This window comes from Nilaparvata lugens, chromosome 3, assembly GCF_014356525.2.
Source record: "Nilaparvata lugens isolate BPH chromosome 3, ASM1435652v1, whole genome shotgun sequence".
NCBI lineage: Eukaryota > Metazoa > Arthropoda > Insecta > Hemiptera > Delphacidae > Nilaparvata > Nilaparvata lugens.
Window position 1 is genome coordinate 77,218,635 of NC_052506.1, and position 27,334 is coordinate 77,245,968.

At 35.4% G+C, this 27,334-nt stretch overlaps 1 protein-coding gene across 3 annotated transcripts in view; it reads right to left on the reverse strand.

The window, feature by feature from the left end:
• Positions 1-27,334, reverse strand: part of LOC111048980 (leukocyte tyrosine kinase receptor) — a 65,051-nt gene extending 37,717 nt beyond the window's left edge. For all 3 annotated transcript variants that reach the window (XM_039424667.1, XM_039424668.1, XM_039424666.1), the window contains exon 1: positions 27,036-27,334. In XM_039424667.1, the coding sequence (XP_039280601.1) occupies positions 27,036-27,234 (199 nt within the window). In that variant the 5' untranslated portion in view covers positions 27,235-27,334. The remainder of the gene's footprint in view (positions 1-27,035) is intronic.

Consider the following 27,334-nt stretch of genomic DNA (forward strand, 5'->3'; position numbering starts at 1 on the left):
AATAATACGTTGGGGGCTCCTATTTGAAATGATCGAGTGAAATAATTAATTCAATTTCCTCTTAACAATTATTACAAAGGGAGTGATTTTCAATTTCTATTGATTTATTAACCCATAATAGTCTCTGGAAGTTTTTTCAAGATGCCACATCCATCGATTGATCTTCGATCATCGATTTGATCTTTACATCTTTACGAACATGTTTTAAACGTTTGCCTTACTGAGAATCACTGTTTGTGTCGCCTGCTTGACAGCTCTCCTCGTATTTAAGCTTCTTGGTTCTTGCTGATGATGCCGACATAAGTCTACGATTCGTGTATTGATAATGGGGTGAGAGTAATGGGATCTTACAAATGAATTCAGAAAATATAGAGTGTTTGGTTTCATAAACTGACATCAACTATTTGGAATTAACTGATCTTAGCATAGTTTTGACCTCGGATTGAAATTGATCTCTCTTGGCTCAATCAGTCAGGAGTCTCATAAGCCTATTCATTGGATCTGTAGCTTGGAGAAAACATTGGTACTAATAGATTTCTCATGAGATAGACTGTTTCTCTCCTTCAGAACTCAATAAACTGGAACTGGTAAGGATAATAATAGTCTCCAATAATTGATAATTTGAGTTATCTCCACTCAACACTCTCCAATCAACACTTGAAGAACTCGCTCAACTGAGAAATTTTCAAATCTCAACAGAGACTGAATGAGTGACTTTCTTTTCGTCCAATGATCACTCAGGATCTGCAGATGACAGAGCCTATAGTACACTCTACGCAAAAAAATATTTTAGATCTGTAAACATTGATTCAATTCATTGCTGCAATCACAAAAATGTATCACATAGTCAATTGAGTTTTCAATGTCCAATTTCAAGCTAGTCGATTAATATTGCAGGCGTTATTATTTTTAAACTTTGGCTTATTTAGATTAGAGATCTTTATTCATGTAAGTTACAATATAAGTTATATACGCCTATTGGAATATAAGTACTGGCTTATACACTGATTTACAATAAATGAGAGTTTCGCTAGTTATTCAACGAATTTTACAAAATATGAATAAATATTAATCAGAATGAAGATTGAATGCAATTTGAATATCGATTATATAATATTGTAATTTAACCAAATAAATCGGAGGTGTTTGAACAAACAATTGTCGATTTTCGGAAAAGGATATAAAATAATATCCCTCTCATTAACACAAGACCGGAAAGTGGGATATCTAAATAATAATATTGGTAACTGATAAAAGCTATGTATGTATAATGGTAATATTTCTTTTAGGCTCAGTCAGCGTGGAGTATATTAGTCATTTCTATATTTTCCTCCCACCTCCTACCCGTCATTCTCCTCTTCAACCTATCACATCCTTTCTTCTCATTAGCTCTCTACTCATTTTTACTCTTGCCCCGTAATTCGCTTTTATCTTTTGTTATTATAACCTTTCTCACTGTTTCTTATCCGCACCCTCACTGTTCTTTCACTGTTTCCCCACATCCTGCTCTCCAGTTTGTTCCTTATTATTTCTGCTTCTCTCCCACTCATGAGTTCATAGATTCGACCATTTACACACCTTCCTTCTGCTTTCATTTCTACTTAAGATTCTTGAAACATTTCTCTCACACTGTTTTTCTTTTCTCTCTTTGCACACTGTTATCTTATCATTTATCTCTTACTTCCTGCATGCCTTCATATAATCATATTCAATACATATCCATTTTCTACCCTTATTTTCATTTTTTATCTACCAAACCTGGTTATTCCTCGTTGTCTCTCACACATTGTTCTTCATATTTCTTCACATCCACAAACATTTTCATCACTTCCTCTCCAATCCTTTAATCTTTGTCCTTCTTCCACAACCAGTTTCCGACATGTTTATCCTCGTCATCTTACACATCCTTCAAGAATGTTTGGACTGAGTGTTTGAGGAAATTTGGTTGTAGCCCACCATTCTCGCGAAACGTGTGGAAGGGTTTGAGAGAGGTTTGGGAAAATGATCATGAGTTAGACGATCATGAGTAGAAATAGTGAGATGAGCTCTTGAGAGAAGCGCTTTGGGAAAGAGTTTGCGCCAAGTCGCTATCGATTGTGAGAGCGCTCGAGGCAGAGCCTGGGCGCACGATTCTGCGCACTGAGAGACAGCCAGAGAGCAGAGTAGCAGAGTACATCACTGACACTGATAGCCGGAGAGACGAGAAACGAGAGATGAGAGACCACCAGCCACCAGTCGCCCGCCGCTCAACAAGTCGTTTCTCCACGACTCTCACAGCTTCTGACTCTCTTCGACTTGTTTGACGATACTGCGGAGAACTCACAGCCCCTTGTGAGAGGCTCCGAAGCACAGACTCCATTGAAAGATGCTTGAAATCCTTTACGTCATAATGTGTAATATGGGCTTGAGAAGTGCTTGATTGAAACGAGCATATCCTGCTAGTTTTTTTGATTTACCAACGCTAGAATTTTCTCCTCTTAGCATAAAATAGAGATGAATTTTATTTATATGGCTTTTGATGTAAATACTAAACCAGAGATCACAAATCAAGAACTGGTGTTGGCTGAATGATCATCATGATATCTGAAGCAATTTTTGAAATTCTTCTAATTGCATAATTTCATGAAATGATCTTGTACGATCACAAGAACAATTGTGCGATCAGGTCTCTTTTAAAACAGGCATCACTCAAAATCTGTAACCAACGACAATAAAATATTTCTGGAATGGATGGAGATTGAATCATTTTATCAAATCAGAGTTGTGATAATGTACTCTCATAGAACGTAGAACCAGCGTTAGGGATTTGTTTCTTCAGTTCACATCTTATTCAAGTGATACAGTTGGATCTAAACTCCATTTCTCTTTTCCAATATCCTAATTTTCACCCATAACCACTCATTCTACTTCTTACCCATAACGTTCGACTTGAACAGAATCGCAAAGGATCTTCCAACGATTTCAATTCGAAATGAAGTTTTGATCAGAATGATCAACATGATCGGAAACTCAAATGTGTAACTCAATAAAAAATTACTTTCCTATGGTATGGATTGAATGAATAAGAAGATTTTTGAGATATTCTATGGCATGTTATTGTGGTATTCGATGTTGTGTAATGTGAATTAATTTTTGAACAAATATGGTGGTATTGACAAAATCTATGTCTTATTCTTCCAATTCAATAAATGAATACTGTTCTGCACTGTACAGCATTATTTCCATTTCCAAAGCTCATTAGATGAAAGTACATAACAATAATTCCTATTAATAGAGTATTGCGGGTAAACATAACTTTCAAGAAGAAATATCTCCATTCTCAAGTGAAATTTTCATTGTCCAATAATATCCAGATAAAATGAAGGTTTCAATTTTTTACAATTTATTCGATTAGAGTCTGTCAATGTGGAGTTATGAACTCCAATTTTGACAGCTACTGCGCGAAATTGCCCCTTGACATTGATTTGTAGATGTTTGATTTGTAAGCGGAGATTCAATGTGCTCGAAATACCTATGGAGGGTTGGAGGGAGGTAACAGGTCTGTTGGTATGAGTGAAAACTCTGCGCAGCCTCTTCAAGATAACTGTCCACTCTCATCCAGCTTTTTTCTCTCCCGCGCGTTTCTCCCAGCTACTCTCTTGACGATGCTCTACCACCCTCATAATTTTCTCTCTCTCTACTTTCCTTTTCTCTTTTTCTCCTCTTCTAGCGCTCTTCTCACTTTCCTTCTTCTCTCGCTGTTCGTCATGCGTCGCATTTTCAGCCACTCTGGCCGTGAAGTAGCGTCGTCTCGGACGAGTGGCCTGGTTTCTCTCTCCTGGGACCGCTTCTCCTTCCTCCTCCACATATATTAAGGCATAATGAAGTGGCACAGATTAGATTGAATCCAGTGAGCTCCCGCTTTTTTAACACTGCACTTCCTGGTTTGCGACTAAATATAATTTCTCCCCAATAATTAATGCAAAACTGTTACCTTATTATGAATTATTGAAAATTGAACAATTATACAACAACACTTTAAAAAGGACAAAAGTCCTGGCTACAATGAGAGTACTTTTTATTTCTATTTCTTTTATTGATTTGAATGAATGGATCCATGTGAAGACTTAGTCATTTCTCATAATTATACTTTATGATATTCTTCTCTTTCAACCTCTCCAGTACAATCCTTTTTAAGACTACATTAGATATAATCATTCATATTCAATAGAACTAATTTAATCATACTCTCCAGTATAATTCTTACTCTCCTCTTCAGAAATCTAGTATAATTTATTATTTGTACGAGCTAGACGGGTTCTTAGTTCAGAGCTGAGGCTTTACGCATTTATATGAGAGTTACATACTATGAAACGCTTTGACCAGTTAAATTCAAATTTCCAACACATATTCTTCAATCATTCAAGAATCGAAGATACAGGATACTTGGAAAATAAAATCGGATTATATTTTCCTTCTAAGGTAAAACGGGATACTATCTCAGGTATTGAATATCTTCATTTCCAAAATTAATTTAATTTTCCAAGTAAGGATTTGTCCAAATAATTTTTTTCTAACTATTTACACTCCTTGAGAGATGAACTGAATTGAACTTAAAATTTCGATTTTGGTAAGTTTGAACAAAAACAGATAAGGAATAATTGAATGAACTCTCAGTTATTTAAAAATATAAATAATACATCAGTCACCACTATAGCTTACATTGCGTGAAATGAGTGGAAAACAGTATTTTGAGAATAATGATGCTTACATCACGATAAGTGAAAGATCAACTGTCTGGAGGAGTAATAAAAGATAATGTGGATCCTTGTGGAGAGTAGGAAATTCGCGAACTGAAAGATAATAATTGAGAATCTCTTCAATAAATAGAGTATTTATAACACCTGTATAATAATGATTACTGATTGCATTCTTGAATGCCTGATTACTCACTAATTATGAAGTCTTTTTTCTGTTCCACTAGGAAATTCTCGTGTGATATTTCTTACCTGCAATGAAGAAAAGTAATTGTTAGAGCGCGTCTTACAGCATGAATTAGAGCAAGAATTCAGTAGTCATCAGATAAAATCGAAGAACAGAATCTACATCAAACTTGAATACCACTATATTCTTAAGAGCTTGTTCACATGACAGCGATTTACGCTCGGTTGTCGCTCGATTGGCAAATCGCTCGGTTTGCCAGCCTCGTACACATGACAGCGATTCATGAGCGGTTTGCGCTCGGTTATGATAGGTAATTACTAGGTACAACATCTATGTACTCAATCTTAATATCTTAATCTATGTACTTAATCACTATATTACTCTTAAACATATATTACTGCTCTGATCGAAACCGCTCGGTTGACTGAAGACATGTGTACGCTCTCATGCCTGCTCTAGTATATCAAGCCGCCCGGCAACCGAGCGACATCCGAGCGGTTGTAGTCTGAGACTACAACCGCCGCGATTCGCCGGCGACTACTAAAACCGAGCGATGCATGTGTACGGCACCATGTGTTTCCCTATACCTGGCAATCGCTCGGTTTGTCAACCGCGCGACAACCGAAAGTAAATCGCTGTCATGTGAACAGGCTCTAAAAGGAACCTGAATATCTTCTTTCAGGTGGTAGCCATGAAAATTATCACGCTTATATTGAAGAAACTGGTATAAACAGTGATATGCCTGGATCAAAGAGTGACGGATAAAAATTGATTAATGATTCCAAAATGATTTTTGATTCACAACAGTGAAGATTCATTAAGAATGGCAAAGAGATCAAAGTGATCGTAAAAATTACGTTTTACAATCACAATGATTGTTTGGAATTTAAACTGTTAACACTTATATCAAGTAACAATTTACAAATTTATAGGCGAAGTAGATTGTTCGCAATATGGTTTCATATTTCCATATAACCATATGGTTTATATGGTTTCAATGAAATAATACTGAAAGCTTGTTGAATGAGAAGAAATTATGAGTCACTAGCTTCTGAATCTGCAATCTTCTTTCTTGAAATGAATGCTTTCTTGATTATCCAAATGAACTCGATGTTTCGCTTCGAGTTTGATGAGACGCTTCTCCTCAAGGCTTTCGAGGGTCTAGGTTGGTGTGTGATATATTTAGCCGCATGGACGACAATATATTGTCCTCACCGCCATCAGACAGTGGCGGGGGGTGGGAGCAGGGACGCACTTGGCTCCAAAGTCTCACAAGTTTTCACATCACGTAGTAGTCAGACGCATTTCATTTCATTCATATACAGTCCATTTATTCGTTTCAACTGCTATGGTGGTTTGATAGCTCATGTTTAAGAGTCAATTTCAAAAAAAGCTCTGAAGTATTATGTCATGATTATTTTCTCATCGTAATAGTGATCGAGCTTTCTCATCTTCTTTCAACAGTTGCGTAATTGAATGTAATGAACACATTCATTGAAAAAAAAACAACGAACAGTTCCATTCTCTTTACAAGAACTTGGTACGATATCAGTTCTTGAAATTCAAAATATCAGCTATATCAACTCATTCTGCATAGCATTTAGGCTATCAAAACTGAATAAAATCTCTCACGCAATAATATATGTAATCGAATGCTGTTAAAAGCCGTTGTTAAATATTCCAATCTATTTCTATTGTTGTAAGTACATAGTTGACATTCTGATTGTCCGTAATACATTGATGAGAATACTATCAATCTTCTTTCTGCTTTGAATCGCGGGACTGACGACGTTGCCAAACCGATGAAGAGAACGGAGAGATGGATTTTCGCGCCGTCTCAGATCAGGAAATACAATTTCGATTTCCGGAATAGTAGATTCCTATCAATGACGATAATGAATCAAATCTGACTCGAAAGGAAATCTCACAGGCAATCCTATTTGAGCATCTACCTCTATTCTATTCCATTTTCGCTCTGCAGTTTGAACTGTCTTAACACAAGATGAATGAAAATTAAATTTATTCTCCTTTTACATAATATCTTGCTATTCAAATTTTTGTTTCAGGTTGGATTTTTTTTTCTTAATATTGATTAAAAAAATGTAAACGTAATATAGGTTTGATAAACCATTATGATAAGGATCTAACAGTTCACAAAGGAGTATCATTATTATTAGTAATGTTCCAATTACCTACTGAAAACCATCAAAATAGGAATAAATTCATCTTGATGTAGACTTTTCTCGTGAGCCAAATATTGATTTCATGAGAGCACTTTGTTTTTCTTGTGTGGGAGAATCGAAGTTTGTTCCAAATCCGTACAGAAAAAACGTACCCGTATGCCCTCAAGGGCCAGCTCATTAGCTAAAATTGAATTACCGTACCTTTTCAACAGACAAACTACATTGAATTTTATAATAATCACGAATGTTGAGTTTATTCTGCTCATGCAACACAAGTTCAAAAACAATGAATGGACGATTCCTACATTTTCATGGCTAAAAGCGGATTCATGTTTGTACTGATTTCAGTTTCATTGATTTCACACGTAGAAAACAGGCAAAGCGAAGAAACATGTATCGAGCTTAATAGATGAGCTAGACTGGATATTATGTGGCATGAACATGACAGGTGGGTGGACTTGTATCATCATCGGATCGTGTCGTGGTGTCAATGGTGAAATGACATTCATCAACTTGTCAAGTTATGCGATCACAAGTAATGCTACTAAATTTGCGTGGGTCTATGAATATCAAAGAATCAGTCATATCAAGGGGATCAGTGATGGTTTGATCCAAACTTTACAACTCAGACTTTTGTTTTCTGTCGAATTCAAATAATTTGCAGATAGTGAAAAAATAGATATTTAAAACTTGAAAACTTGAGTTCATTCGGGGTTCAGAGCCAATATTGGTGAGTAATATTGTAATCTATATGATAGGTCTTGGCTTATACACTACGGGATAGGAAATTCACGAATGACGCATCATCACGTCTGAACTACTGGACTGATTAACTTGAAATGTTGCATATAGTTTCTTAATTTACTGAGGATGGTAATAGGCCTATTTTAAATTATTTCAAGATTTCAGTAGGTCGAGCTTTCATTTTATCAAGTTCTTAATTAGACTCTTGCGGAGCAGGGGTGGGGTTACCTACTAGTTTGTAATACATTAATTGTTTATCCATCACTCATCACGACGCGTTACCGCTTCTCAGTTCAATTGCATTGAAATACAGTATGTAATATATAATCAACAACAAATAGATCAAATCCACAAAAATACCACAATACACTTGAAGAAATTAAAGTAGGCCTAATCGAGAATTCAAAAAATGAAGTTTTTTCTGACCAATTTATTTCCCAATCGATATTGAAATCCTTAGAAATTAGTTCAGTACGATACTGTAGCTCTCTGATAGAAGTGATTCTGGAAGATGATAATTTCCAATTATTTACTTGAATGTAAGGCTTCTGAAGCCATTATTTGATTCCAATTCTAATTTTCAACAGAGAGGGGTGTTTTGACGGAGCTGTTTGTAACTCAAAGATGAAAGAGATTCACGGTCTCAGAGAATCTGAATTAACAATTGCAACTCTCTCCTCATAAGCTACCTTCAATATTTCCACAATGCTACTTGCTCTCCAAATTGTAATATAGAAAATATTGTTTTCATGCTATACATCTTATAATCAGTGTAGATCAGTGAGAATATAATTTAGTTCAGCTTTTTATTGGTAAGAGAATAAATAATCCTAATCATCAGTATCGGAAATGGTGTCAAATACAGATGAGGACTGATGAGTTGCATAAAAAATCGTTTTTGTAATCCTTATAAAAAGTACGGCTTGTTAGGCTGGTTGACTCAAATAGCTGGCGACAACTTAACTGGTTGACTAATTTTTCAATGCATATCAGCATATCTATGAATGGACTTGATGCTGTGAAATGGATCCAGGGATTTGTGAGAACGCGACTGCTTATTCTTGTGGAGGAAAGGCTGGGAGAGGGGTATATTCCCTTAAAATTCTTTGGAAGAGTTTATATTATTTGAAATGATGAATATACAATGATCTAAAGAGTTTATATCCCTGAAACGACATTCGAGTAACTAACTCGAAGAAGAAAATTATCTCAAAAAATACGTTCAAGTATTTCAAAATCGTAGCTCCAGTAACATATAGGAGAAGCTCCAAGTTCATATTAATTCAATATTCAAGGATCGCGTCATCAGGATAAGTTTAATTATAATCAGTGTTATGGATCATGATCCATAGTGTGTGTAATGGATCAATGAAAATTGTAATTCTTTCAAATAATAGTAATAAATCTCCAAGAGAGAAAACTACTAGTTTTCAAAGTGAATTGCAGAAAACCGTCAACTACAACATCAGCGTCTTCGATTTCCAAAAAAACCCTGTCTCAAACCTTGCGTTACTCCCAAGTTTGTTTTGAACCATTATATTGACAGTGAGTATTTTCATGATTCACTTGCGAGAGTGCAAAGTGCGAATCTGAAGAATAATAGAGTTGCAGGTGACAGAAATACGTGAGTGCTGAGTACTCCCTCCATCTCTGGAGACCAGAGCAGAGCAGAGCTTCTTGAGGAAGGTGACAGGACAGGAGCAGGTAGGCAGGTGGGTATTGTGAGCTCCATGCTCCATAAATTTGCGAGCGCTCTTCCTATGAGTCCATGAGGTGGGCGCTTTTAATGGACGAGGCGGAACGCTGTCTACGATATTGATTCTGGATGGTCCAGGAGCTGGAGTGGGGGGGGGGGGTTGGAGGAGGCTGCAACAACTCTCCTCTTTTCTCCTCCATCCATCGACTTTGGCAGAAAATAGCGGTGCCATAGAACACTGGCAAACTGAAAATAGTTGTGGAATCATGGCTGACGGGTCTTTCGAATTTTACTGCCGCCTACTTCTGCGGGTCTTGGCTGCCCCCGGAGGCAAATCTCGCTTTATACTTGTGTGGGAAGGCAGATCGATATGCAGAACTCGTCTCATCCATGCTTTTCACTGAATACTATCGGCTGATAAATTATAATTGACAAGTGAGAGATACTCTATTAACAAATAGCATTGACATTCACTGACAAGTAATGGACATGCTTTTAATTACCAGGGTGATGAGTCTGCAAGAAAATGTTCAGCTCAACATGTAAAGGACGACGCTTTGATTTCGAATTCCGTCGAAATGATAGGAAGATGGACTCCAATATAAGATATTGTGTAAAAAACTTATACACGGATGATGATATTCTCTCCATTGAATCAATCAGATTGAATAACACGAGGCATGGAAGACACGACTCGTGACTCTTATCATTCCATAAGCTCTCCCTTGGTTATGTGTAGTTCCCAATATTCATTCATTTAGAAAACGGTTTTCATTCATGGAAGCATTAGTAGTTGAGGCTACTCATGACTCATGATAATGAACATCATGACGTTATCAGAAGTTGTCGTCATTTTTCGGAAATATGAGCCTATTATCAAATAAAATTACCTGAAGGAGGAGAGACTAGAGACGAGGAAAATGAATCCGCTTTCGTGATTACAACCCTCATTTTAAAATTGTGTCACTGTATTATTTTTTGCTATCGACGGTTTTGAAGTTTAAATATTTCTAATTCTTATTGATCTCACATGAAAAGATTAGTGACGCTCCAATGACCATAGTGAGAACTTTACAACAATCACACATTGAAGAATATTAGAGCTTGATGATGGTGAAACTCTGATCAGCTTTAATTTTTGTTTTTATCTCTCACATCATTAACCGTTTATCTCAGACTTAAAATCTGTGACATCAACATCGATAGCTAAAATTTCTCATATTCTCCTTGATCCCTTGATATTCTCTATTGAAAATATATTAGAAATTTAGTTTATACTGTATCACTAATGTCTATATTGGGAAATTCCAATTGTATCTTCACACCTACCAATGTAGGATTTCCCCTTGGGTTATAGTTCCCGACTGCCACTAAACTCTCAATTCCTTTGTATTGTGAGATCTGTTCGTTATCCTCTTTAGAAACGAAATAGCACTGATTCTTGGTTGAAGACCTGAGAGAGCGTGTTTAAAAGATCTTGCGTTTTTTTCTAAATTCAATTTTCCACAACAATCGTACTGTAGAAATTTTTTATTGTTTTTTTCGGTGAGTACCTATAGATTTTGTACTCATAATAATCAACTACTTTGCCTGAGAAGATTCTTCTTCTTATTCGTTTCAGGCTTCAGGCATCTCTTCCTGTTCTGAAAATCATATCCATCCATCTTTTCATTGGACGTCCTCGGTCTCTCTTGCATTCTGGGTTGTAGTTGAGCACCAATTTTGGTAATCTGTGGTCCTCCATTCTATTCACATGCTGGAATCATTTCAATCTAGTCTGAGATATTTTATCGTTTCGCCAAAGGAGATGATTTTGAATTTCGTATCGATGCTTAGATAACTTGAGAGTAAGTAATGAAAATAGTTTAATGTCCCTCTAGTTGAAATAGATTGAGTTTTTCTCGGTTTCCATCTTTTTTCAAAGAAAATTGAACTGGAATTTGGTGTACATATCGAGTTGAGAACTTTGGATGGTGCGAAGGTTGCCAAATTCAGAAGATATAACACTCAAAAACAACATTCTCATTCGAAGATTAAATTTGTTATTCTACTTGAACAATGTAATGGGAGAGGTTTAAATTAAATACAGTAGGTAGTTTTAGAAATAAGGTTTTTTGTTCCTTTAGAGCTTTCTCATCATCAGAAGTTTAGGGGACGGCTAGCGGTTAGAGGACGACTAGCAGTTTTAGTGGAGTGAAGTGAGTTGAGGAAGAAGTTGAGTTCAATTGAGGCGAGTGAAGAATCCAGTTGGTATGCTGGCAAGAATAAGAGTGCCTCTTGAAAAATCGCTGGTGTGATGGAAGTAATTGATCGAGCGTATGTCATTATATCTAATTTGCTCAAGTATCGTACTCTCTCGGTAACACTTTTCAATGGTGACGGCTTGAGATCAGCTTTACAATCAGCAACTTCAAAATTTAAAATCATTACCTGGTTGTTCGCAACCCCCGCTACATCAACGTATCATCCTCATCATCATTATCATCCTCTCACCCACGCTCAAGCCTCATACCATGCTTGTGTGGGAATCATACCCAAATAAAGAACGATTATATGTTACATCATTAATATATTTGTATAGTACATTATATGGTTCATTATTGATATAAATGTTAGGACAAAAATTTATATATTTAATTGACCGAGCGAAGTGAGGTCTAAGATTCAAGTCGACGGTTTGCCATTTCTCTTAATGTTTAAATGTTTGAATGTCTAAATGTTTATATGTTTTCATGTTGCGCATTTACGGCGAAACGCGGTAATAGATTTTCATGAAATGTGACAGGTATGTTCCTTTTTTAATTGCGCGTCGACGTATATACAAGGTTTTTGGAAATTTTGCATTTCAAGGATAATATAAAAGGAAAAAGGAGCCTTCTTCATACGCCAATATTGGAGTAAAAATCAGACTATAGAATTATTCATCATAAATCAGCTGACAAGTGATTACACAGATGTGTGGAGAATCCACATATTGCTGTATTTCCATAAGATCTATAGTTTCAATCAGGTACTTGTGGATGAGAATACTGCGTGAGGTCTACTGTTCACAGAACTACTAGTCATATTTCCAATCAACAAATAGAAAAGTTTATCTTATAAATGAATGTTCAATCTATTGTGTGAGGTGTCACTTTTTTGGGTACATAAATATATGCCCCTCTATGGTAGTGACCTGTGTGAGAACTCGTGTGTAGGCTGTAATAATTACTGATGTTACTAAAATAAATTTATAATAAAGTGTCACACACACGGTGACAGATGAAAAGATTTTTTAATTGGTCAGAGTCAACGTAGTATACTGATAGACACCAGCAAGACGGCTACAATCTAGGAGGTATCTGAGATTAGATGATCAGAATGGTCAGGATATTGGAACAATTTGGAAGGCAAGGTGGTCCTCCTCATCAGTGAAGAATAAACATCTAATTGAGGATCCAAACGGAGAGGTGCCAGGGACACTGCTTGGCCGCCGGCAGTGGTGCTGTTTGAACAGGTTCCGGACCATTGATATAGAGAATAAGATTAAGAAGAGCGAAGTCCGCTATGATGCCACTGCGCTAGTGTAGCTACCAGAAATTTCGGGCAAGAAGTCGGGTATTGTATTCGCTGTGTAGAAAAAGAGCCTTTTTCAAATGATAATATTTTTTTATTGAAGCAATAAAAAATATTCAAAGTATGGTAGTTTCATGCAGTGCTTATGGATGAACGAATCTGCATGCGCCAGATAAAAATATTTCTTTTCATACATAAGTATTTTATATTTTCATCGGTCATGTTTCAAGCAGGCTAAGCCTAGTGCCAAATGATCGTTTCAAGGAATATTGTGCTTAGGTTGATTCATTATCATTATTTGCCAAGTAATAAAATATAAGTTTCGGTAATATTAAAATAAATATTTTATTTCCATAGATACATAGTTATCCATAGATATTACAGGTATCCATATTCCATTCCATTAATTTGTCTTATATTGTAATATTTTGTGAACTATGAAAATATTGTATGCTAAATTTGTATTATAAAAATATTATTTGCTAAAATTGTCTATAAATTCTTCATTATTGCTATTGTTTTATTTTTCCCGTTCTTATAATATGTAGTTATTTATTATCTTGTATTAATATAGGAGTATAGAGTATAGTGTAAGGTACCTATACTTAAGTTGCAAAACGAATGAGAAACTGTTTCACGAAATATTGTGATAACGGTTAATTTATTATTATTTGCCATCTAATAGAATATACGGTGATATTAGCGATCTAAAATTTTTGTTTTTTTTCCCGTTATTATAATATGTAGTTATTTATTATCTTATATTAAATATAGGAGTAAAGAGTATAGTTAGGTACCTATACTTAAGTTGCAAAACGAATGAGAAACAGTTTCACGAAATATTGTGATAATGGTTAATTTATTATTATTTGCCATTTAATAAAATATACGGTAATATTAGCGATCTATAATTTTTGTTTTATTTTTCCCGTTCTTATAATATGTAGTTATTATTATCTTATATATATATATATATATATATATATATTATATATATATATATATAATATGATATAGAGTATAGTTAGGTACCTATACTTAAGTTGCAAAACGAATGGAAACAGTTTCACGAAATATTGTGATAACAGTTAATAATTTATTATTTGCCATCTAATAAAATATACGGTAATATTAGCGATCTATAATAAATTAATGTTTTATTTTCCATATGCTAAATACATGGTAATAGGGAAATATTGTAAAAATGAGATTCATTTGCTAATAGAATGGATCAAAATCTGTAGTGAGGTAGGTTCACTAAATTAGATGTTTGGTCGAGTTAAAAATAATGTTCAATGAACAAATCATTGTATCATATGGTAATGGAATGACGAAAAGTTGAAAAAAAATTATATTGAAATCCATCAAGTATGTCGAAAGATATAACGCAATGAAAGTCGAGGAGTTCGAGTACAGAATCTAATCCAATCAGTGTTGAGTTACATTGACCTAAATCCTGCAAAATGCCGCATACACTGCTTAATTTTGTCTGGTAATTATGAGCTAGGCTACCGACAGCAATCAATGTAAGAGTGGATGTAAGCAAAATTATATTAATTAATTTCGTAGTAAACAGATTATAAATTAGCTCAATTCAATAATGACTATTATAATATAGATTAACGTTGAATTTTCCTGGATTGCAATCTGGTCATGACCATTACTTTTCCCAAGAATTTATGTCGCTTATGATGAATCGTAGATGGGCCCCAATTTGATTATTAGAAGAATAACTCACGCGACTCTGTTTTCCATTTTTCCTTGGTTCGCAAATAATTCTTCTGCTATGTGCTGGATTTTCTGGCCTCCAAGTGGAACGTGCTGCTGGCGTATATTCGGCGATTTATTTAGATTCAATCGGGTATCTTACGTTAATTATTATTTTGACAGACAAAAGGAACTTTACAATTAACATTAATATTTCAAACACTGATATTAAATAAAAGATTCGTCACAATTGATAGATGAAATTTATTCTAATGTGATGAAAGTGATCTGAGAAGCCGAAGCGCAGTTCAATTTATTCAAAATAGCAGTTGCAATTTTTTCTTAAATGTTTTGCACACATTGGATAGTGGTGTTTTCGACCCTTGTGACGCTGTTTCAAGTGTTTCCAATTAGGAGACCCTGGTTCTAACTCTCCTGAATTTTGTTCAAATTTTTCTACATTTAGTAACAGTTGAGTATGCCAAACAAGCTTCTTCTAGAATTAGGTGAACACCATCCGATGAGCTGATTCTCTGTGTAATTAATTTGAAAAAAAGGTTATTTCGAATCTCTCATCGAATGGAGGTTGAGCAGTAGGCTAGTATGTGAATGAAGCGGGCAGCAATCATTTACTCGTTAGTAATTAATGTGCTGAGACTGTCATTGAACGAACGAACGAAGAACGACTTGGCGCGGCTGTTGGATCTATTTGGTGGCGGTGGCCAGTGTCGTCGTCGTATTGTGTTGTGTTTGTGTTTTGCTTCAAGCCGCAGCGTTGAAAATAAATTTGGCGGCGATAGCGCGGTGCCGGCCTGTCTGTCGTAAGCCTCTCCCTCCACCAGCCCCTTCACTCCTCACCACATCTTCTTTTCATTCTCTGCTTGCTACTTGCTATTGCTGCCATGCACCGTTTTACAAAACACAGTCTTCATTTGAAACAGTTCAATTTCAACTGTAAGAGATTCAAATGGACAATATTCATATTTTCATATGGATATATTCATATTTTTCATCCCTCTTAAATCTGCTTACTTGGAATAGTTATGTATGATGATGATATCACTATCAATTTTCAACATGTGCTCGGGTGAAATAGGTGAGGAATGTAGCCCTGAATATATAAGTTTTCAGGTGAGGAGTGAATTAAAAAATACAAGTTGAAATGAGAACCGTGAACAAAACATATTCCTGACGTTTCACGTATGTTCATAACGTTCATGTCCATAGCTTAAATTTGTGGAGAGAAATGTTTTATTTTTCAAATAAAATGGCATAATTCTCTGTTGATCACACTGTATAAGTGAGTCCATTACAGTTACATCAGACAGCAAATTTGATAGTAATATCATAGAGAGCATAGCTTATGCTATCTTTTCTGTATAGTAATGTATAACTGATGCTGATTCAAAAAATCCATCGCTTCGAAGAAAATAAAGAAGCATTATAACAACGTTTGAACAATAATAATATGTATGCCAATAACTGGAGAATGGATAACTGGATAACAAGTGTAATAAATCCTCTGTTATCTCCTATTTTCGACTTTATGAAGAATGGGAAAATTACAATCTCCTCTTTACTTAGATATGTTATTGCAAGAATCCTTACAGTAATGGAATAGGATATAAAAATAATGTATATTGTTCGGTACTTTGCATTGTGATTAGATAAGAATCATCCAGTTCTAGTAGCCTGGTCATCAGAACATACAATCAAATATGAACTTATTAGGAAAAAGGAAGATGAAGGAGAAGGAGAAGAAAAAGAGAGGATGTGATGAGGCAAGATGTTGAGAAAGTGATGTGGTACAGAAATTTGTGAATCAAATTAATAATTCCATTATATTGAGAAATTTCAATGAACTGAAGAGCGGCTCGAATCCCACCAGGAGCATGGTTGTTTGTTAATGTTGTTATCTCATCACATTATCCATGCACATGAGCTGTTTATCATGTGAACATCACCAAGCAAAAAACTCTAAATTTAAATTATTGCAGTCATTTAATAATTGAAATGCACTTATCCAGTGAAGCCTAATCGAATGATGCCCACTCTGCATTATCTTGTGGAAATAGCGAGGTGAATAACACCCTCGAACTCTGGGGAAACAGAGCTAGGTGAAAAGTAGGCTCCACTCCAGTACTCACTCATCTTGTTGCTAATTTCATTGCTAAGCAGCGGCAGCTGACTAGACGCAGAATGGAAGGAAGAGGAAGAATTGATCGGAATTAGAGATTCGCATCACGGACTGCACTCGTTCGTTAAACTCTGCGGCCCTTTCCACCCATTCGCTCGCTCGCTCATTCATTCATTCGTTCAACCGTTGACATCCATTTCTAGTGAGCAAATATATATGGCTCAGCTCTCTCACTTTCTGTGATATATTGAGAGAGCCAATTATTTATAGAGAGTCCAACGATTTTTCAGTCTTTCGGACTGCTTCATGAAATTCAAATGCCTTAGGAAACAGGGCAAAGCTGCTCACACACTTAGCGAGCATAATAATTTGTGTAAATAGATGCTTTATAATTATTTGTGAAGCATTGGAAAGTCAAACATGATCAGAGTAGTGAAGTGAGAAAGTTATATGAAGTAGCCTACTCACAGGAAATATCAATATTTTGGCTGAAACAAACCATGAGATTATCAGATATTCAATCCCGGTTGGATTGGTTTCAAATCTCAATTATTGTTAACCAATGAGAGGAAATCTCTTCAGGTTGAAAATTTTGGCAAATATTTTTTCTCATTGACCGAGCGAAGTGAGGTCTAAGATTCAAGTCGAAGGTTTTGCATTTCTCTTTATGTTTATATGTTTATAATATTAATGTTTTTATGTTCCGCATTTACAGCGAAACGCAGCAATAGATTTTCATGAAATTTGACAGGTATGTTCCTTTTTGAATTTCGCGTCCACGTATACATACGGCTTTTTGAAATTTCGCATTTAAAGGATAATACAAAAGGAAAAGGAGTCTCCTTCGAACGCCATATTACCGTAAAAATCAGACTATAGAATTAATTCATCATAAATCAGTTGTCGAGTGGATTATTAAGTGCATGCAATGACGCATGCAATTAATATCACATTGTAACTTGGTAAAAAATCAGCTGTCGTGTGCAATTGTTATGCAGTATTAATTGCACTATCAATTGCATGCAATGACGCATGCAATTAATAACTAAAAGTAATAGTATTTTCCAATGTACCTAGAATACATTCTATACATTCATCTTCTGTCGACCTTTATCTGCGTTCAACTCGGACTGACCTGTTGTCAGTATGTCTTGAAGGAGATTAGCTTTTGAAGTTAGTATTTTTGATACACCAAACCCAACAGCCATTAGTCGTTTTCACACCGATATCTCACCGACACGACATACAGACAGGATTTACTCTGATGGACAGTATAAGAGAAGGCTGTGGTTTATAACTGCGCGAGGTCTACTGTTCACAGAACTGCTAGTAGTAATGAAGTGAGAAAGTTGTATGAAGTACCTACTCGCAGGAAATATGAATATTTTGACTGAAACAAACCATGCGATTATCAGATATTCTCAATCTCTCAATCCTAGTTGGATTGGATTCAAATCTCAATCATTTATTGTTAACCAATGAATGAAAATCTCCCCAGGAGATTCATAATATTTGATAGAATATTAACAAACATTTTTTCTCATTTCAAGGAGAAAACGTTGTCCTACTTATATGATGTGATGAAACTGGAATCAACATAGATATCAAAAGAATTGTGAAATAAAACTGTGAGATAAAACTTCAATTATTATTAAAAAATAAATCATTTTGAGGTAGGTCCAATTGAAATAAATTTCAGTTCGTTGAAGGCTTGGAGCTCACTAATAGATGACTATCAAGATCATTGGAGTTCATGGCTTAATTAAAGCTTATGTAGACTAGGCCTATTACTTCTACGAATCAATGAAAAATTTAGTTTGAAACTGTTTATTTGTGAGAATAAGTCATAAAACAATCTTATCAAAATCATTGGGACAATTATTTTGGTGCCGATTATTTATTGATGCATGGCCTCCATTACTTAAGATTATTTAATTAGGTCTACCACCTTGTTTAGTTCAGATTTATTGATCCGCAATACTATTTTCTTATTTTTACATCAAGCATGGCAATAAATTTCAAATAGGTTGCACGTGAATCGGATAGATCAATAAGGATCGCTCGAGTGGCTTTCAAAAAGAGATATTCTCCACTAGATGGTGTGGCAGCTGCTGCTTTACCGTTCAAAAATAGACCAGTATTATAAGAGACTCAATGATAGTGTTATGTCTATATTTATTTCTCATGGCATAGGGGACTTTTTCTGCAAGGAAATAGTTTAGGAAGCTGTAGAAAAACAATTTACAAAATCGTGAATCAGTTATAGCTTTGTGGCTAAAGTTTTATAAACATTCTTACTTAATAACACTCTGCACAACACGTGATACATAAGAGGGGAAGCCGGAAGGGCTATTAATATAGAGATTTCCAATCTTAAGAGGAAATCTCTATGAGATAGTTAATTTTGAGCATAATATATAGAAGTTCATCCTTCTAGGCCAATAAAATACAAGGATATACTCTTGTCATCAACGGTGATTTTATAAAGTAAGTTAAAATTTGAAGCATAGAATTTAAATCTAAATGAAAAATTTCAAAATAATATAGTGCTTGTGAGACAGAGTAATAAAAAAATAATTATCGAAATGGTTTAAAAAAATCAGTTAACGGTATTTATAAAAATAATGTATATTTTCAAATAAATAATTAACGAAAGGGTAGTTCCATTGTTTTGAATGGGCCTATTGAGCAAATGTATTAGTTACTATGCGGTGAATGAAAAATTGTGTAAATAATAATAGTATTGTATAGTACCTCAAGGAACATAGGATTTGGTTAGTCTCAGTCATTTTCACCAAAAGAGCAAAATATATATTATGTTTCAATATCTTCATAAAAAGCCTGCTCGACTCTTACGGATCTGCTACACATGATAGGAGCTACAATATAAATCATTACGTTGCCGTTTCATGTATCCGTCCGGCATCGGTCTACTCACGGATTAAGAAAGGTGAATTGTATGCAGAGAAGGAGTTTGGAGTATCTGCCACCTCTGAGCAAAATAATTCCACCAATGTAGTTCAAATTGTTGTTCATACTTGAGACGTTGAAAATGAAATCAAGTTAGAATCTCAGTTGAATTATGGAAAATTCCTTGATTTTCGCAGGTGTTCTTGCTACAGATTCTTTGAATCCGGCCCTGAGTATGAGTGTACCAGGTGACTTGGTGATTCAATATACTCGGTTCTTGAGAGTTCTGCTTTTGATGCATGTAATTGCATGCACTATGTGCGCTACCATTTGAATAGATGCATTACATTCAACAATCCCAATTTCGAACTCCACCATGTTAGTACTCATTGTCGTTTGACGCTACGCTTCAGATTGTTTCAGCTGTTCGCTCATCGTTGTTCAAATGAAACTGAACGATTTTTCAACGCTGATTCCATTTCAAGGATTTTATCCACATGTTCAATGTCAGGAAACTGAGTTGAGTTAGCTATTCAACGTTCACAAATGCCTGCAAACGTCTTGTGCCTTTCAAATAAACGTCTGAAGAGTCAAATAAAGTAGGATAACGTAAACGTGACATAATTCAGTATTATAAAATGACTTGTAGAGTTATTTTTCCAATTGCTAAGTGCCCAAATTATATCTTTCTCTTCATAAATTATTGATCTTTTAATAATAGTTTGATTCTCCATATTTTGAAAAATTTCCAAGGACCTTGGGTACTCGAAAAACTCTCTGATCGTGGCTTTGAAGTTGAACAATGTTCCCTATCATATTGAGAGGGTTGCAGCTTAATCATTTAGAATGATTTGCATATCAGTTTGTGGCAGTCTGTGAATAGAATCCAGTGGGTTTACTGCATAGCTAGCAGAGTAGAATTGCAATACCCCAAGTGTGGGAAAATCTGATAATTTAACTAGTAATAATCTGTTGATTTTAGGAAGGATAATTATATTAATTTTTTTCAATGAATGTAAGGCTGTGAATGTTTTTAAGCCTACTCATGTTTTTTATAACTCATTATAAAGAAGCAATTATCTTATGGTAATTGGTATGAGGGTGGCTGGCAAAAAAAAAACACATTGTGCTTTTCGCAACAACTTCTAACCTTGCAACAATACTAAACTAACCAGGAAGTTTGCTTTCTATCCTTCCTTGGACAAAGCCCAAATTAAGTTGACTGGACCAAGAGGTGCTACTTGATGAGGTTAAACGAAAGGAAACAGGTGATCCTGGCATCACAGTTCTCAGTACAAATTGACGAGAGTAATTTTGTTAAGTGCACCATAGAATTGAATACTCTATCATTTTTGAAAAACACTGATCAAATTTAAATTTCGTAGCCTTAATTATAAAAAGAAAACCCTTTGTTTCAACTAGTTTGATGGTTTTATGATAAATTTCATTATAAATTCATCACTCACTCTTCATAATACTGTATTATTGAATAAGTGGTAGAGGATCCTCTCATTTTCATAGATAAACAACTATCATCAATTTTTCAAATCAGATGCTCAACCACCAATTATATGCATAAATCCAGGCCCATCTAGAAGAGCATTAAGAAAAAACTATCCATTTTACAAGAACTGTTAAAAAACTCTGTTTATTTTAGTAATATGTTCAAAAGTTTCATTAATAACTCAAACCCATGGTAAATATCTGCTCTCTCCAAAAATCGTATCAAAATAACAATTTTACTCGAATGCAATTATTCTATTGAATCGCATTCTACATCAATTTTGTAAAAATTTGAGACATCTCCAGGTGACATACCTGTAGCCTGAACATATCACGAGCCATCCAACAACCATCATTTATGATAGATTAGGTCCTAATCATTTCAATTAATTAGATCAATCGTGGAATTTGTTCTGAAAGCGCTTGAAGAGATGAAGCTTCAGTTCGAATTAGGCTTGCAGATGTATTTTTCACCGACCTTATCAGGTGATGAATTCTATCAATTTACAGCCACAATTACGAGAAACTCGATGTAATATAGTGGATCATTCTTCTATAGATAGCTGTGGAGTGCTTCAAGTGTCTCCAGCGTGTAGTGGATCATTAACAGGCATCAGCATTCAGTTTCAAGAGACGGAAATACTCGTGAATCGGTTACTGAGCTGCTACATCCCTTCCCATGAGTATAGGGAACATAGTGGATGATAGATTGAACCCGGTAAATAACCTAATCTACTCATCCAAGGCTTTTATGAGCGATAAATGCTCAAACGTTTGTCTTAAGATCATAGATCGTTCATGATATTTTTCATTCTTCAATATTCTCTCATGGTTCTTGATTCTAAGAGGATGATATGTGACATTATTCATGGTATATGATGATGGTAATGATGGATAGGGCCCCGTGAGTAACGTAATTTAATCATGCAAGGCTTTTATGAGCGATGAACGTTCAAACGTTAGTCTCAAGATCATTCTATCAAGCTTCAAGATTCTCTCATGATATATTTGTTCAGTGAATTCTAACTGCATATGCAAAATGTAGTGATAATATCACTCAAGAGATGTGGGACTTGATTTTACATGTGGCTCTTTCACTGTAAAAATTGTTTTAAGTTTATTCGATTTTATCTAATACTCTGGCCCGGTTGCACAAAAGCCGGTTAAAATTAATCGTGATTAATTTCACGAGAACCAATCTGAGAAGTTTTTGAAAAGACGCGTTTTGGAAAGACGACTTCTCTGATTGGTTCTTGTGGAATTAACCACGGTTAAAATTTAACCGGCTTTTGTGCAACCGGCACTTAATGTTATTTATTGAATTAGAATCTTTTCACCTATAAAACTTTATTGTTAATTGATTTCTCAAGTGTTCTTATTGGATATTATGAGGCTATAAGAACTTTTATTCATTCTTATCTAAAACTATTATGTTAGGGCAAAGCAAAGTCTGTATTCAATCATTCGCTTCATAGAGCACTATCGATTTCACTTCAAAATGATTACGAAATCTCCTCTTGACATCAGATAAGGCGTACCTAAATGAGCGCTACCTTCACCTGATTCGTATATTCTTCGCTATACTTCAGAAAATCACGTTCATATTGAATCTGATCCTGTGATAGTATATCTGCAGTCATGAGTGTACATTAATGTAATTATTACAAAGTTTTGCATACTTATGACAATGTCTCTTTATTATAAAGATAGAAAGTACTTAATTCTATTCTTGCAACATTGATGACAAGTCAACAAGACAAATTACTTCAGCTCATAATTTATCGATATGATTTTTCCTACAAGTTGAGAGAGTAAATATTTCCATCACACAGCTCTACTAACACAAAATTTGGTTAGTGGTTGGAATAACTCCAGAATTAAACAACATAAGCTGTTTTGTCATTGTTTTTAAATTTTCTATTATTGATCACAAGTGAGAACCTTTTCTAGTAATGAGGGCGTCTTTAAGAAGTCTCTCCCAAACTCCATGAAGTATATGGCAAAACAAGATCAAATTTTTCCACACTTTCAGCCTGATTTAAGGTTTTAGTGAAAGGCAAGATAGGCAACAAAATACAAATACTGACGTAGACTCTTTGACCACCAATAGGGTAGCTGGCTAATATGAATGATCTGTGTAAAATCTTGCTAACTCAGATGAACAAATAATCAAACATGGGTTGAATACATAAAATTGATCATCAATTGACCACCACACCCAAAGATAATCATGATAATAAATTATAATAATTTTTCAAATCAATGAAATGGTTGGTGAGATGTAGAAGGAGCATTATAACTGTTACGATCACTAGTGACAATACATTCATTGCATGTATTCTTTGATCTTCGTACGAGCTCAAAAAAAGAAAATATGCTCAAAGGGCTGGAATATTTGTTTCGGGTATACGGCGTAAATTAAAAGTGATAGATGAAGATATTGTTGTTTTATTTAAACAAGAAGAAAAACATCTTGAGAATGTTATTCGCGTTCTTCTAAGCTTTTGTTACTTAATGCAAAATTACCTTCAAAAACGTGTAAGTGTAGGTGACAATACATACATAGGCCTATACATACTTTTTTGTTAGGTGCGAGAAAGATGATAATAGGCAGATGAGTACCCTTTACAATAATCAGGAATGGCTAGGTTACAGGCTTGGAGAAATGCTGTTATTCTCGACTTCACTCGCAAATGATAGGACGTACAATTATTATTACAGTATGTCTTGATAAATGAGCATCCCTGTAATAGCTACTTCTCTCCAAGTAGCAAAATTTGATTATCTCTGCTTCACAGTTGAGCATTTAATAACGGTTGACTACAGTGTTGAAAAGAATAATTTGGAAATGCGTATTGTTTGATTATTCCAGATGGAAATCGAAATCAAAAGCACCCTCTGATCTCAAAAGCTATCGTTTTCCACGGATCAAATGTGAATGCATAACCTTCCTGATAATCTAAGTCAAAACTATTCCTTTAGAAATGTGTTAATGCAATGTCCATATGTAAAATTAATAGTGTTCATAGCATTCAAAGCATGTTGAAAAGTAAATACCTCTCGAAAGTAGAATCATGAGCTCAAAAGAAAATAACATCCTTTCAATTCTGATATTCTTCTCAAACTTTCAACACATCTTGTTCATAATGTTAAGTGAACGGCATTGATTATTATTATTCTTTTAATTTTGTTGACCGAGCGAAGTGAGGTCTAAGATTCAAGATTTAATGTTTGAATGTTTAAATGTTTATATGTTTTTATGTTGCGCATATACGGCGAAACGCGGTAATAGATTTTCATAAAATTTGACAGGTATGTTCCTTTTTTAATTGCGCGTCGACGTATATACAAGGTTTTTGGAAATTTTGCATTTCAAGGATAATATAAAAGGAAAAAGGAGCCTCCTTCATACGCCAATATTGGAGTAAAAATCAGACTATAGAATTATTCATCATAAATCAGCTGACAAGTGATTACACAGATGTGTGGAAAAACCAGTCTATTGCTGTATTTCCATAAGGTCTATAGTTTCAATCAGGTACTTGTGGATGAGAATACTGCATGAGGTCTACTGTTCACAGAACTACTAGTTACCGACATGAGGACTCTTATCAAGACTCAATGTACATCGACAAGTGCAACTCGTTTAATCAGAATATTATAATTATTAGAAGCTAGAATAAAGTATTCATGCATTACTGCTATCCCTCCCCACGTTACAATGTTCTAAGTGAAGTGTCTCAATACCCAGCATTGTGATATAGACTTTTTATCGCCTGAATATTTTGAGGAAGACTCTCAAATATTAGAACATATTAGAACATAATATTAGTGAGAAATTAATAGATTCACCAGTTAAAAAAAAACAAACGAAAGAATCCCTGTGCTAGTGTTATCCTTTCCCATTTATCAAGCTTCATACGTTGAATTCTAACAAGTATTTTGAGATGAACTATTCGTCACCTAATTTCTATAAAGAGAACATGAATAGATCTATCAGGAAAGGCCAGAACAAAATCATCCCTCAACTGTCCCTCCTCATGTATCACGTTTACTACGAATTTTTTATCCAACATTGTGGGGAATTATTTATTTATTTTACCTCTGTATTTTCAAGGAGGTTTATGAGAGAGGATTGACGGTGAAAAATTACTAGATCCACAAGGAAAAGCTAGTACCTAAGCATCTCTGCACTATTTCCATCACTCCCCTTATATCGAACTTCCAACGTAGTTTGTATCTGATATTGTGAGAAATTATTTCTGTCACCGACAGTTTTAAGGATGTTTATACACAGAGAATTGACAGTGTAGATCCACAATTAAAAGCTAGTACAAAAACACCATTGCACTGGTTGTATTCCTCCCCTTGTGTCAAGCTTCCAACGTGGTTTGTAGGGTCTATCTTATATTGTGGGAAATCATTCATGTCACATATTTACAAGGAGGTTTGTAAGAGAGAATTAACAGTGAGAAATTGATACACAAGGAAAAGCTAGTACAGAAGCAGCCCTGCACTGTTTCTACCCCTCCCCATGTATCAATCTCCCTACGTGGTATGTACGATTGTATCTAACATTGTGGGGAATTATTATTTCAGTTACCCATATTTGTAAGAAGGTTTATTGGACAGGATTGAAGGAAAAGCTAGTACAAAAGCATCCCTGCACTGTTGCTATCCCTCCACATGTATCACGTTTACTACGTAGTTTGTCTTAAGATTTGGAGAAATTATTCATTAACTTATATTTTAAAGGAGGTTTATTAGAGAGGATTGACAGTCGGATGTTCATAGAACCACAAAGAAAAGCTAGTACAAAAGCATCCCTGCACTGTTGCTATCCCTCCCCATGTATCACGTTTACTACGTAGTTTGTCTTAAGATTTGGAGAAATTATTCATTAACTTATATTTTAAAGGAGGTTTATTAGAGAGGATTGACAGTCGGATGTTCATAGAACCACAAAGAAAAGCTAGTACAAAAGCATCCCTGCACTGTTGCTATCCCTCCCCATGTATCACGTTTACTACGTAGTTTGTCTTGAGATTTGGAGAAATTATTCAGTAACTGATATTTTTAAGGAGGTTTATCAGAGAGGATTGACTGTGGGAAATTGATAGATTCTCAAGGAAAAGCTAGTACAGAAGCATACCTGCACTATTTCTATCCCTCCCCATATATCAATCTCCCTACGTGGTTTGTACGATTGTATCTAACATTGTGGGGAATTATTATTTCAGTTACCCATATTTGTAAGAAGGTTTATTAGACAGGATTGACAGTGGGAGATTGAAGGAAAAGCTAATACAAAAGCATACCTGCACTGTTGCTATCCTTCCCCATGTATGACATTTACTACGTAGTTTGTACCCAAGATTGTGAAAAATTACTCATTAACTTATATTTTAAAGGAGGTTTATTAGAGAGGATTGACAGTCGGAAGTTCATAGAACCACAAAGAAAAGCTAGTACAAAAGCATACATGCACTGTTTCTATCCCTCCCCATGTATAAATCTTCCTAAGTGGTTAGTACTATTTCATCTAACATTGTGGGAAATTATTAATATCACCAGTATTTTTAAGGAGTTTTATTAGAGAGGATTGACAGTGAGTGAGAGGTGTGGTGAGGTGTGGGGTGGGGCCGGGGCCCGGCTGAACCAGCCCAGCCCTACTCACCGTTGGTGTTGTTGCTGGCGTCGACCTTGGGGGCGGCCGTGTAGCCGGGGAAGGCGGCAGACGTGGCCCGCACCAGGGTGCTGTTCCACTTCCAGGCACATGTCTCCTCGAAGCCGCATCGCAGGCCGGGGATCGAGTGCCAGGCCTGTGTGCCGGTCTGCAGGGCCAGGGCCAACAGTACAGCCAGCCAAGTCACCATCTCCGATCCATTCGACACCTGCTCTGCTTTGCTCTGCGTTTGCTCGCTCTGCTCTGTCTGGGTCTGCCTCCCTCCCCTCCCCTCCTCACTGTCCGCAGCA